This window comes from Dermatophagoides pteronyssinus, unplaced genomic scaffold, assembly GCF_027571235.1.
Source record: "Dermatophagoides pteronyssinus isolate colony J.1.1.1.1 unplaced genomic scaffold, Derpt_VIB-CSIC_2022.12 sq0008, whole genome shotgun sequence".
NCBI classification, from domain to species: domain Eukaryota; kingdom Metazoa; phylum Arthropoda; class Arachnida; order Sarcoptiformes; family Pyroglyphidae; genus Dermatophagoides; species Dermatophagoides pteronyssinus.
The window spans coordinates 675,779-690,418 of record NW_027461532.1 but is presented as its reverse complement, the minus strand read 5'-3'; the positions used below and the strand labels follow the sequence as shown (position 1 = coordinate 690,418).

The window sequence follows — 14,640 nt, the reverse complement described above, 5'->3', positions numbered from 1 at the left end:
TTGTATTATTTGTATTATTATTTTGTTTAGGTCTACTACTACAAACAAAAAAATCATTCATCGATTTTATTTGTAATTGAAATTCTTCATCCGAATTTTTTGGTTCAAATAATTTTATATCGGTTATTAAAACATGGTTATCTTGTTGTGAAATCATTATTAATTTTTTATAAACACTAAATGATAAATGTATATTATTCAATAATGATTGTGTTAAATTTAAATTCAGCTTTTCACAATTATCATATTCAGTTTTGGAAATAAAATATTTATCCTTATCAGTTTTCCTGATACAAACAAAACCATAATCAATAGTTTTTTTATCGGTTGATGGATCACCACGTAAACGATATGCATCATAATGATCATTTTGTAAACGATATTGTTCATAACCATTTGTTAATAATTTAATTTTTGATTGTTCTTTATAATTTTCTTTATAATGTACATTATAATCAATATGACTATTAATATTTTTACTAAGATCAAATATTTCTATTTTATGTTGATAATTAATATGATATAATAAAATATGATCATTCAATTCATCATCTGATAATTTTCTATGTATTAATGAAAATGTTGATATTTCAGATGATGATGATTGACTTGCTTCTGCACATAATCTTGTATGAACACCAGATAATAATTCTTCAAATGAATAATAATAACCATTATCCAGATTTAAATGATTCATTGATTTATTTAAATATTTTTTCAATGGTGGTGGATAAATTATCACTGAACATTTTTGAAATTGATATAAATAATCATCGACTATTGATATTCCATAAATATCATAATCAAGACCACATTTAACAAGTTTTTCTTCGGGTAATTTTGTTGGAAACCATAATTTTGCTAATTGATCATTATCGGATAATGTTGTTTGAAAATACAACAACAACAAAATGGCCAAAACAATATTCATAGTCATCATAGATTTGTAATTAGTTATTTTTTCGAAAGAAGAAATTCAACACTTGATTCGTCAAAGAAATTTTTTTTGCCCACTTTTTTATAGTGAAAAGAAAATTAATTAAAAATTTCTGTTTTGTTCTGTTTTTTTAATAAATTTTAATTTCAATTTTTGCAATCAATTTACAAATATTTTTGTTTGTTTGTTGTTGTTGTTGTTGTTTTTGTTGTTTAAATTCAATAAAAGAGAAGTATTAAAAAAAAATTCAATTCCATTAAAGGGTGAATGTTTTTTTAATTGTTTGTTTTGTTTAATAAAAAATCAAAAAATCGATAATAATCGATTATCGATTAATAGTTTTACCAGTTGTTGTTGTTGTGATACTATTGTTAGTTGGAATTGTGATACTTGTAATCTTGTTAAAAATCTTTGAACTAAATGTATTACTAGTTGTAGTTTTTTTATTTAAACCTGTTGTTGTTAATAATGATGATTTAGATTTCATTAAGGCATCTTTTTTATTGATTGGATTTTTCTTTTTACGTTTCATATAAACAGTAAATATAATACCACCAATTATTATAATTAAAATAACACTTATAACTGGTATTATAATAAATATATTATCTTTTAAAAATTTCATTATTTTTGTTTTTTCGGTTTTCGGTTGATCAGATCGACTACAAATTAAAAAATCTTTCTTTGTTTTTATTTCCAATGGTAATTCATCATTATTGTTTGGTAAAAATAATTTTATATCAAATATTAAAACCATATTTTCATGTCCGGTAAATATTATTGCTTTTTTATGTGCAGCAAATGTTATATAAATATTTTCAATTATTGCTCTTGTTAAATTTAAATTCTCTTCACCACAACTATCAAAATCAGTTTTTAAAATAGAATAACCATCACTATTATTATTTTTTTTAACACAAAAAATACCAAAATCAATAACTTTTTTTTCAGTTGCTTCATCACCTAATATTCGATATGCTTTATGTTCATATTGATCATTTACTAGACGATAAAATTCCTCACCATCAGTCACTATTTTCATTATTGAATTTGAATCATCATCATAATTTGGATGGATAGGATTTTCATCAAGATATTTTTCAAGATCATATATATCTACTTTATGATATTGATGACGATATACCAAAACATGATCATATCGTTCATCATTGGTTGTTTTTCTACGAATCATTGAAAACATTGGTGTATCGGATTTAGATGAACACATTATTAATTCTTCATTTACTAATACTTCTTTAAATAAATAACGATAACCATTATCTAATTTTAAATGATTAAATGATTCATCTAAATATTTTTCTAATGGTGGTGGATAAATAATAACAGCACATTTTTGAAATTGAAATAAATAATCATCAACAACTGATATTCCACTAATATCATAATCAAGACCGCATACAACGGATTTTTCTTCAGGTAATTTTGTTGGAAACCATAATTTTACAATATCAATATCTTTATTTGATAATGTTGTTTGTAAATAAAATATTATTAATATAATGGCCAAAATTATATTCAAATTTTTAGTCATAATATTTGTTAACAATTTCAGATCGATTTGTAATAATAGGCCTTTTTACAACAAAAAAAAATTTCACAAATAAAAATATTGATAAAACAAACAAAAACAAGTAATAAAATTCAAAACTTTGATTGATTTTATTTCAAACAAATTTCGTCTACTTTTATAGTGGGAAAATTTCAATTAAAATTTTTCTCGAACAAATTTTAATCAAATTTTGGATAGAATTACAAATTTTTTTTTATTTTTTAGTTTCATTTTATTTATTTATTTTCTTTTTTACAAATTTTAATCTAATTTTATAGATTTTTTTACCAGTATTGGCTGCTGTTGTACCAATATTTTTAACAGTATCGGTAGCTGCTTTAGTGATTTTTGCGCTAATGTCACGATCTTTGTCGCTATTATTGGTGTCTTTTATTCCGGCGTTGGTGATTTTTTTGTCAGTGTCTTTGCCGGTATCCTTTGCGGTGTTCTTGTCCACGCTCTTAGCGATGTTCTTGGCCGGTGGTTTGTTGGTGATTTTTGTATTGGTAACACTGTCGGTGGTGGGAGTAGTTTTTTCGGTAATTTCCAAATCAGATCTCATTGTTTTTTTAAGAAAACTTTCCATCTGATTTTTCTTTTTATCAACATTCGATGATAATGATGTTGATGATGATTTTGAAATGGATTTTTTTCTTTGTAATGATTTTTTCATAGTATCCGAACGATAATTTCTTCTCAAATATATAAATATTCCAATCAAAATACAAATAATTATCATTATTAATAATAATAATATTGAATAATATTTTTTACCAAAATATGATTCTGTTTCGATAATTGGTTTTATTGAATGACAACCAATAAAAAAATCATTATAAAATAATTTATCCAATAAATATTCAGTATAAATATTTTCTATTTTTAAAAAATTTTCATCAACAATCAATACAATTTGATCTTGTTTAGAAATAAGATATAGATTACCATTTATTGTAAATGATATATGAATTTGTTTTAGTAATGAATGGGTTAATTTACGAATTTTTGGTTTACATTGTTGATTTTTTTGTCTTAGAATAATATATTCATAATTTTTTGATTGTTCGGTTGTTGTTGTTGTTGTGTTTTCATTCAATGGTTCAATACAAATATCACCAAATGAATAACCACCTTTACCAAATATTATATCTTTTGATAAATCATAACAATCATCTTGTAATTCATTATGTAATAAAAAATGTTCATTACCATTATTTATAAATAAATATTGTACATATTGTCTATGAAATATTGAACGTTTTTTTATATCATAATTCTGATCAAAATCATATGCATATGATTGAATCGATTGATTCAAATGATATTGACCGATAAAATATAATAAAATATGATTATAATGTTGTTTTTCTTCCTGTACTCGTAAACGTATTAATGAATATTGTGGTATTATAATCGATCGTTTAGCATATTGACAATAATTTTCCAGCCAATCTGGTTGTATTTCATCAAATTGATAACGATAACCATTTTCTAATTTTAATTTTGTAAAATTTTCATTAAAATATTTATATATTGGTGGTGGATAAATAATAACTGAACATTTTTCAAATTGAAATATATAATCATCCACTATGGATAATCCATACATTTCATAATCAAGACCACATTTTATTAATTTATCTTTTGGAAATTGTTTTGGAAACCATAAATCACCATCAGTTTCCATTGTTGATTGAATCAATAATAATAACATGATAATAACAATAATGGCGACTATTTTTACATTAGTCGATGTTGTTGTTGTCATTGTTTCTTAATTCTTTCAATTACACCAATTTACAAAACTTTTAAAATAAAAATTACAATGTTTGTAAAAAATTTTCAATGAATTTTTATAGCGGAAAACTAAACTTCTAGAATATTTCATCAAAAAATATAAATTTTTAAAAATTTTGTAATTAAATTTTTATTTTTGTTTATTACAATTTTTTTTTGTTGTAAAAAAATTCGTTATATTCGAGGATAATATTTATTTTTTTTACTTTTTTTAGGTATATGTTTGAAATGATTCATCGGATCAAAACTGGATCTAACTGTATCCATATGAAGATCTTTTTGTTTTTTCTTTCTTAAAACATCCGATGATAATGATTTTGATCTTGATGTTGATACTGATTCTGTTTTTGATGATGATGTTGTTGTTGTTGTGGGTGCTGTTATTTTTGATATTGCTTTCCGTGATAATGGTGCTGTTATTTTTGATATTGCTTTCCGTGATAATGGTGCTGTTATTTTTGATGTTGCTTTCCATGATAATGGTGATACTGGTGTTATTTTTGTTGTTGCTTTCCATGATAATGGTCTTATTATTTTTGATGTTTCTTTCCATGATAATGGTCGTATTATTTTTGATGTTTCTTTCCATGATAATGGTCGTATTATTTTTGATGTTTCTTTCCGTGATAATGGTGATACTGGTGTTATTTTTGATGTTGCTTCAGGTGATTTTGTTGTTTTTGATAATACTGGTGTTATTTTTGATGGTGCTTTACGTGATAATATTGATTTTATGAAAAATGGTATTATTTTTGATCTTGATTTTAATGGTATTATATTTGATTTTGATTTTGATATTGTCGGCTGTAATTTAGATGTTGGTGGTGGTGGTGGATATGGTGGTGTTAATTTTGATGTTGCGGTTGTTGGTGTCGGTGGTAATTTCGATGTTGTTGTTGTTGTTGTTAGTGTTAGTTGTAAATTTGTTGTTGTTTCAGGTATTATTGATTTTGATTTTGTTAATGATGCTGATTCTTCCGATGATGTTTCAACAGTATCTTTTAATTTCTTTTTTTGTTTAAAATATATAAATATTCCAATCAAAATACAAATAATTATAATTGAAATAATAATTATAATTATAATTATAATTAATAAATTATTATCCAAATATGATTCAGTAGTTGTTATTATTGTCATCATTGTTGTTGTTATTAATGTTATATTTGATTGTTGTAATGTTGTTGATTTAATTGTTGGTTTCGTTTTACAAGTAAAAAATTTTGAAAATGTTATCCTTTCGGCAGGAAATACTTTATGTTCATTACCTAAATCTAAAAATTCAATATCAGTTTTTAAAATAAATTGTTTTTCGGTTGATATAAAAAATAATTTTCCATTATATGTAAATGATGAATCAATATATTCAAATAATGAATGTGTATAATTTCTAATTGAATCCGGTTCACATATTTGCGGTATTCTTCGATAAATATCATGTTGATTATTATTGTTACTGTTATTATAATGATTATAATATTCATAAGCATTAATATTTGTTTTATTATCAATACAAACAGTACCCATATAAACACTATCCTTTCCAATAAATCTATCTTTGTTCAATTCAAATTCATATTCTGAATTTTCATTTTCAATAAAAAATATTTCATAACCATTATTTATAAATATAAATTTTGTTAATGGTCTTTTATATTGATAACTATTTTTTTCTTCACCTAATCGTGTATCAAAATCATGTATATGTAAATGGATGAAAAACATCACGTTATTTATGAAAAGAATTTATTTAAAATACTTTAAAAGAAATGAATAAAAATGAATCAGTCTGGTTTTTGACTCTCACTTGACAAGTCGTATTTTTGTATGTTTTTACAAGCCAGTAGGATTATTTCACCGAAACCTCACAATTACCCTTGGTCCATTTCATCATTTCAGATGAATTTTTCATCAGGATTTCCAATCCATCAGCTAAGATATGATTCTTTTTTTTAATAAAATAAACTACACTTTCCCAAATGAGTTTTTTTTTTTTTTTCTTCTCTCCCTTTTCTTTTTTCTTTCTATTTTTTTTTCTCTTTTCTTTTTTTTTTTTTTTTTTCTTAGAAAACAGCTATCCAAGTGGGGGGAAGAATGTGTCAGAGAAAAAAATCCAATATTTCCCAATACCTATCCATTTTTTTAAAAAAAAAAATAATTATTCGATACCAACTTATGCATGAAAAACAATTTCCACGTTGGATAAAACCACGTGGCCAACAAACTCAAAACCCATCATCACCAACTCATAAAAAAGTTATTTTATATTAACATAAAATTTTGGTGACACATTTGACATTCAAATGACATTCATTCATAAACATTTTTTTACAAATACAAATAACCAAATCTATTCATCTCACCAACTTCACTACCAAAATCGACAGTCATTGCTGACTCATAGTCACATTAATCTACAGTGAATTTCCTTTTATCTTGTGCTCAATTCAATAAGTTCCATAACACAAAAAAAAAAAAATCAAATTAAACCACCTCATCAGCTTCACTGTTTATTTTGATGATCATTGTTGACTCATAAGTCACACTCATCTACAGTGAATTTCGTTTTTATCTTGTGCTTAATTCAGTATATTCTGAAAAAAAAAGAATTTTAAACCGATGAATCGCTGAGAAATGCATCAAGCAATTGATAGATTTATGACCTTATTGAATATTCCATTTGGATCTTAATTAAAATGCCCTTGTTAACAATGTTAAGATCATGATGATCAACAGCAAACAGAGAGGTGAAAATGAAAACAACTAAGGGCAAATTTACTATCAAATTTTTTTTACATGTCACATACGGAGAACCGAATAAACAAAAAAAAAAAAAAAAAAAAACAATCGATTGTTTACTACCTGTTTTCTCCAAAGTGAATTAATTAATCAAAATACCCATTTCAATTTCATTGAATAATCCACTATCATTGAACCAAGATGTATCAACATCATCATCATAATGGTCAAAATCTAAATTTTATCTTTAAAATATATTCAAGAAATTATCAAATTATTTCAGAATCTATACTTGATTATAAATTTTAATAATAATCTATCGAATTCAATGTCAACATTAAAGTATCCGAAATGACTAAAGAACATCATAATTTTGATTTCTTCCATCATATCATTGTAACCGATGGTTTAACATCATAATATTATTTGTCAAGAATATGGTTGGACAACTCGATAATGAAGGAAATGGTATTGAACAATTGAAACTGTTATAAAAAAAAAAAAAAATCGAATGCATATTTCATGTATGAATACATCGAATGATATCCATGAGTAATTTTATCTCAAACATTTCAAAATTTTTATTGAAAGTTGTCAAAATAAACTATACGATGACGAAATTCAAATTAACCATAATAAACATGGTGGACAAATATGAATATCGAATACAATAAAAATTATTACCAATATTGGCTGAAGATATTTCATAAATTATGTTTAGAAAATTTTAAATCATTTTCAGATGTATTCATGACTAACAATGATTCAAAATCAGACAACCGACAAGAATAATCGGATATGATTCGTATATGTGGTTTTTTTTTAACGAAGATGAAATATTTGATTCATCACTTTTTTTATTCCAGAAATTATGTGACACATGTTGCAAAAAAAAAAAAAAACGAATTTTAAATCCGATCAATCAGATGACATTTCACAAATGGGGGGATGAAGGTTGGCAACTATTATTTGCTGTTCTTATTTCTTTGAAGTTTTTACATTATCAATATGATTGCTGTGCTTGAAATTTGTTATTACTATCGATAATGATCAACAGTAGTATTTGAATGAGAAAACAATTATTATCAACGACAACCAAATCTATTGATTGGTTCGCAAATCTTTTCCAGAATTACTTCAAGAATATTTTCTATATTGCAACTAAAACAAAAAAAAAAATCGCAACAAGATTCGGATACATTCTCAACCGCCTATTAGCCGTTGAACAAAAAAAAAAAATATTCGGTGTTGATCAAACATACCCGATTCAATAATTATCAATCAAATGTAAATTGAAAAATAATAATAATAATAATAACAATTAAAACAACAAATTTACTGTCCTTTATCTTGTCATCGTTCATAATGTTGTCAAACAACAACCACAACAAGTGATTCAAGCTGATCAGATCAACACCAATAGCAATCAATTAATGATTGATGCATGATAATAATAATAATAATAACAATAAAATATCATTCGTTCCATCAAACAACAATCACAGCATAATACATTATATTATCTAAATGCAAATTATCTACGTGAAGATGAACATTTAGCACGTGTAATAACATCATCAAATGCCTTTTCTAAATCAAAGAAAATATGAACAACAAATCAAAATATTTGAAAACAAAGTTCCGAGAAAAAAAATCATTGTATTCGTACATACATTATAAAATATGTAATTCGAAATGATTTTCAAATTTTCAAAGTGATTCGAGTATTATTACTTTATCATTATTCAACAACAAAACAAAATGAAAATGAAAATTTGGCAACAAAATGATGATGGCTAAACTGTTATTAATCAGATTCAACCACAACAATTACAACATTAATCACAAAAATCCACAAAAAAAAAATGATTCAACAAATTCATCATCAACAGCAATTTGAACTTTAAAAAAATATGGTGGTACGACAATCAAAATTCTGGTTGCACATGAATTTGTTATTTATTCGGTTATATAAGAAAAAAGTAATATCCCTCTTCCAGATAATATGGCCATTACAACAAAATTATTTGCTTTGCATTAAATATTTGAATGAAATATTCCAAACATAATTCCGGTGAAATTATAGCTTTGTTTCCGGTAGCTATGTGGTTAACTGAATCGATTGAAAATTAAATCAGTATACATTGTTGAAAAAACTGTTTGACCAAGAGCAGCTTAATCATTACAAGTGCTTCAAACATTATCAATGTAAATACACACATTGAATGTGTTTATGGTGAATATAATAGAACACAAATGTTGTTCATCATCAATTATTTCAAGTTATTAATTCAAAAATTCACAAAACAATTATCATTGATTGATACAAAATCTAATCAACAATAATAACTATTACATCATCAATCATATGATCCATAAAAAAAATCATATCCAGAAACAGCAACTAAAACATAAATTTAATGATCAAATTTATTATACCTTCCATAATCCGAATCAAATTTCTAATATTTGAAATTTATCTATTCCCCCTTCAACTATTGTCAAATAACAATCAGAATCTCGAAAATGTTGTGGTTTTACAAAGATTTGATGAACATGATCTTGTTATCTGTTTGGTGGCATTTGCAGCATTTGAAAATTGTAATCAAACTCGTGCACCAATTTTAAAACAGATAACAAATTAACATCTCAATGTGCATTACATAACATGGCCAGCATAACTTGAAGAAAAAAAAAATCATTTGTTGTTGATAACATCAGAAAAAATTTGGATGGAATATTATGTCTAAATTTGCAGAACACAATCCGATTCAACCGTTAAAAAAAAAATAGTGTTTGAAGTTTTAACCGATGATAATTTAACTACCACAAATAAGTTGTCCAAATATTATCAAGTTTTAACTGCCTATTTTTTTTGAATGTGTTTATGATCTATTCTTGACCTTATTGTGAAACAATGTTGTTCATTATCAATAACAATCAATTTCAATCCACTATGGTGCTAATGTAAATTACAATAAGTACATCAATTGTCGAAAATTTGTGGAAAAATACCTTTGAAGAATATTATTTAAGTTGATTCCGTGACATTCCTCAAGATCTATCAATGCTGAATGATTATTTAGAATGCCGAAGAACTAATTTTTTTTTCTAACGGGCAAGAAGCACCTAAAAATATATAAAGATCCATTCTTTTTCTAACGGGCAATAAGTACCCAAGAAGCAACTAACGAATCATTTTATTTTCTAACGGGCAAGAAGCATATGAAATTAATTCGAAAAGAATGAAGAAAAAATTAAAATACAAATTGTCAAATTTTTTAAAACCAACGATTTTAAAATGAATTCAATTCAATTCACCATCGATATGGCAACTACAATGAAATTGTTTTACACAAAACTGCAATCTGTTAAGTGAAAAAAATTGTTCAACATTCATAACAAAAACACAAACAAAACAGACATTTAAATAATGTACAGAATGTTAGCGTTTCGTTTATGCGTAGCAACGATAATTAGTAATAGTTTAGAAAAAAAATAACAATTTCTCAATTAAATTTGCAGTTTAGAGAAAAAGATGACCTTTTTAGTTTTTAACATGAAGAATCAATAGATAGATTAATAATCAAAATCAAAGTCCTTTGTTTTATTCAATTATGATCAATTTTTAGTTAAAAAAAGAGATAGTAATAATGAAACTAGTCAGTTGATTAGAATGACAAATCTTGTTGTTAGTTAGTAATCTAGAAAGTTGTAAAGTTAAGTTAGATAAAAGAAATTATTAAAAAAAAAAAACCACAAACACAAAAAAAAAACATAAATAAAAAAATTATAAAAAAAAATATCAAAAGAATATTAAAAAAAAAAAAAAAAAAAAAAATCAAAAGAATATAAAAAAAAAAAAATATCAAAAGAATATAAAAAAAAAATATTAAAAAAAAAAAAAAATAAAAGAATCAACCAGTACTATTCATGATAAAAAAAATGTACATCAAAATAACATTTCTTTCTTTTAACGATAAAAATAACAATTACATCCATAACAATTATAAAAATTATTAATACATAATTTCTTATTCAACATACAAATGTAATATCATTTATTTCTGTCATTTAAACAAAAACAAAAAAAAATTATTGTATAATACCCAAAACACTATTGTAATAATCAAAATTTCCCCTAATCTACAATCTTAAAGCGGGGGGATGTAAATGGATGAAAAACATCACGTTATTTATGAAAAGAATTTATTTAAAATACTTTAAAAGAAATGAATAAAAATGAATCAGTCTGGTTTTTGACTCTCACTTGACAAGTCGTATTTTTGTATGTTTTTACATATATAATAAAGATTTGTTTCATTTTGACTTAATAATCCGGTAAAATAGATAAAAATATGATTATTATATTCTTTATTCGGTACATTTAAACGTATTAATACATATTGTGGTGTAATTATTGATCGTTTTGCTTGTTCACAATAACTTGGCCACCAATTTGGTTGTATTTCATTAAATTGATAATGATAACCATTTTCTAAATTTAATTCAGTTAAATTTTTATTTAAATATTTATCAATTGGTGGTGGATAAATAATAACTGAACATTTATCAAATTGAAATATATAATCATCCACTATGGATAATCCATACATTTCATGATCCAAACCACATTTTACTAATTTATCATTGGGAAATTCTTTTGGAAACCATAAATCACCATCAGTTTCAAATGTTGTTTGAATCAATAACGTTATGATCAGAACAATAATGGCGACTATTTCAACACTTGTCATTATTTTCAAAACTTTTAAATAAATAAAAATTACAATGTTTGTTAAAAATTTTCAATGAATTTTTATAGTGCAAAAAAAAAAATTTTAATTTTTAAAATTAAATTATAATTGGTAATTTTATGGACTTAAATTTGATCTAATTGTTTTTGCAAGAAATTCTTTACGAATTTTCTTTTTACCAATATTATTCTTCAATGCTGATTTTGATGGTGAAAATAATGGAGTTGCTGTTGTTGCTGTTGTTGTTGTTGTTTTTGTTGTTGACGATGTTGTTGCTGTTGTTGTTGTTTTTGGTAATTTAGAATTATTCAATTTCTTTTTCCATGGTTTAAAATAGAAAAATATTCCAATAAATAAACATAAAATTATAATTATAATTGGAATCAATATTATTAATAATTTATTTTTTGTTTTTAATTCCTTTATTTCAGTTGTCATTGTAATTGGTTGTAATGTTATTTTTTCAACTATTTGTTTAGTTTTACAAACAAAATAATTTGTTAATGATATTATTTCCAATGAAAATTCTTTTTTTTTACTACTTCTATTCAAATAATCAACATTTGTTTGTAAAACAATTTTATCTTTTGTCGAAATTAACATTAATTTTTCATTAAATGTAAATGATAAATCAATATTTTTCAATAATGATTCTGTATATTGTCTTGTTGAATCCGGTTCACAAGGTTTTGATATTTCATGCCTGTAAATAATATTCTTATTTTTATCATCGCCAGTAGATTTTTTAATACAAATAGTACCGAAATAAAACCAATCAAATCCAAGAACTTTATCTTTTGTAATATCAAATTTATCTTTTTTATATTCATTTTCAATGAAAAATATTTCATTACCATTATTAATAAATAAATATTTTGCATATGAACAAAAAAATTTTTTTATACTATTCAAATGTAAATCAAAATCATATGCATAATAAAGATTTGTTTCATTTTTGTTCAATAAACCGGTAAAATATAATAAAATATGTTTATCATGTTCATTATTCGGTACATTTAAACGTATTAATGAATATTGTGGTTTAATTATTGATTGTTTTGCTTGTTGACAATAATTTGGTTGCCAATTTGGTTGTATTTTATCAAATTGATAACGATAACCATTTTCTAAATTAAATTGATTCAGATGTTCATCTATATATTTATATAATGGTGGTGGATAAATTATAACTGAACATTTATCAAATTGATATATATGTGCATCGACAATTGAAAAACCATACATTTCATGATCCATACCACATTTAATCAATTGTTCATGGGGAAATTCTTTTGGAAACCATAAATCACTATCGGTTGCGAATGTTGATCGAAACAATAACGTGAGGATAACGACTATATTCACACTAGTTGTCATAATTTTTTTTATAAATCACAATTTACAAAGCAAAAACTTTAAAATAAATTAAAAATTACAATGTTTGTTAAAAATTTTCAATGAATTTTTATAGTGCAAAAAAAATTTTAATTTTTAAAATTAAATTATAATTGGTAATTTTATGGACTTAAATTAGATCGAATTGTTTTGGCAAGAAATTCTTTACGAATTTTCTTTTTACCAATATTATTCTTCAATGCTGATTTTGATGGTGAAAATAATGGAGTTGCTGTTGTTGTTGTTGTTTTTGTTGTTGACGATGTTGTTGTTGTTGTTGTTGTTTTTGGTAATTTAGAATTATTTAATTTCTTTTTCCATGGTTTAAAATAAATAAATATTCCAATAAATAAACAAATAATTATAATTATAATTGGAATCAATATTATTAATAATTTATTTTTTGTTTTTAATTCCTTTATTTCAGTTGTTATTATTGGTTTTAATGTTATTTTTTCATCTATTGATTTAGTTTTACAAACAAAATAATTCGATAATGATATTATTTCCAATGAAAATTCTTTTTTTTTACTATTTATATTCAGATAATCAACATTTGTTTGTAAAACAATTTTATCTTTTGTCGATATTAACGTTAATTTTTCATTAAATGTAAATGATAAATCAATATTTTTTAATAATGATTCAGTATATTGTCTTATTGAATCTGGTTCACAACGTTTAGATTTTTGCCTATAAATAATATTCTTGTTTTTATCATCGCCAGTTGATTTTTTAATACAAATAGTACCCAAATAAATACTATTAAATCCAATAACTTTATCTTTTGTAATATCAAATTCATCTTTTTTATATTCATTTTCAATGAAAAATATTTCATTACCATTATTTATAAATAAATATTTTGTATATGATCGAAAAAAAGTGTCACTATTTTTTATAACATTCAAATGTAAATCAAAATCATATGCATAATAAAGATTTGTTTCATTTTTGCTTAATAATCCAGTAAAATATAATAAAATATGTTTATCATGTTCATTATTCGGTACATTCAAACGTATTAATGAATATTGTGGTTTAATTATTGATTGTTTTGCTTGTTGACAATAATTTGGTTGCCAATTTGGTTGTATTTTATCAAATTGATAACGATAACCATTTTCTAAATTAAATTGATTCAGATGTTCATCTATATATTTATATAATGGTGGTGGATAAATTATAACTGAACATTTATCAAATTGATAAATATGTGCATCGACAATTGAAAAACCAAACATTTCATGATCCATACCGCATTTAATAAATTGTTCATGGGGAAATTCTTTTGGAAACCATAAATCACTATCGGTTGTAAATGTTGACCGAAACAATAACGTTAGGATAACGACTATATTCACACTAGTTGTCATAATTTTTTTTATAAATCACAATTTACAAAGCAAAAAACTTTTAAATAAATTAAAAAAATTACAATGTTT

At 23.9% G+C, this 14,640-nt stretch overlaps 1 protein-coding gene across 1 annotated transcript; it reads right to left on the bottom strand.

Annotated features, from left to right (window-relative positions):
• Positions 1 to 4,459: 4,459 nt before the first annotated feature.
• LOC142645179 (uncharacterized) lies at positions 4,460 to 11,839 on the bottom strand. The gene is made up of 2 exons (XM_075820813.1): positions 11,350 to 11,839; positions 4,460 to 6,010 (listed from the first exon to the last, which is right to left on the bottom strand). The coding sequence occupies exons 1-2, from the start codon at positions 11,798 to 11,800 to the stop codon at positions 4,479 to 4,481; spliced, it is 1,983 nt and encodes a 660-aa protein (XP_075676928.1). The 5' UTR covers positions 11,801 to 11,839; the 3' UTR covers positions 4,460 to 4,478.
• Positions 11,840 to 14,640: the final 2,801 nt, after the last annotated feature.

Bases quoted from the DNA above. Each gene is read 5' to 3' on its own strand.
- LOC142645179 (XM_075820813.1), bottom strand. From the start codon at position 11,800: ATGACAAGTGTTGAAATAGTCGCCATTATTGTTCTGATCATAACGTTA. The intron at 6,011-11,349 runs ATATATGTAAAA...TCATCCATTTAC, and splicing joins AAATGAAACAAATCTTTATT to ATATACATGATTTTGATACA.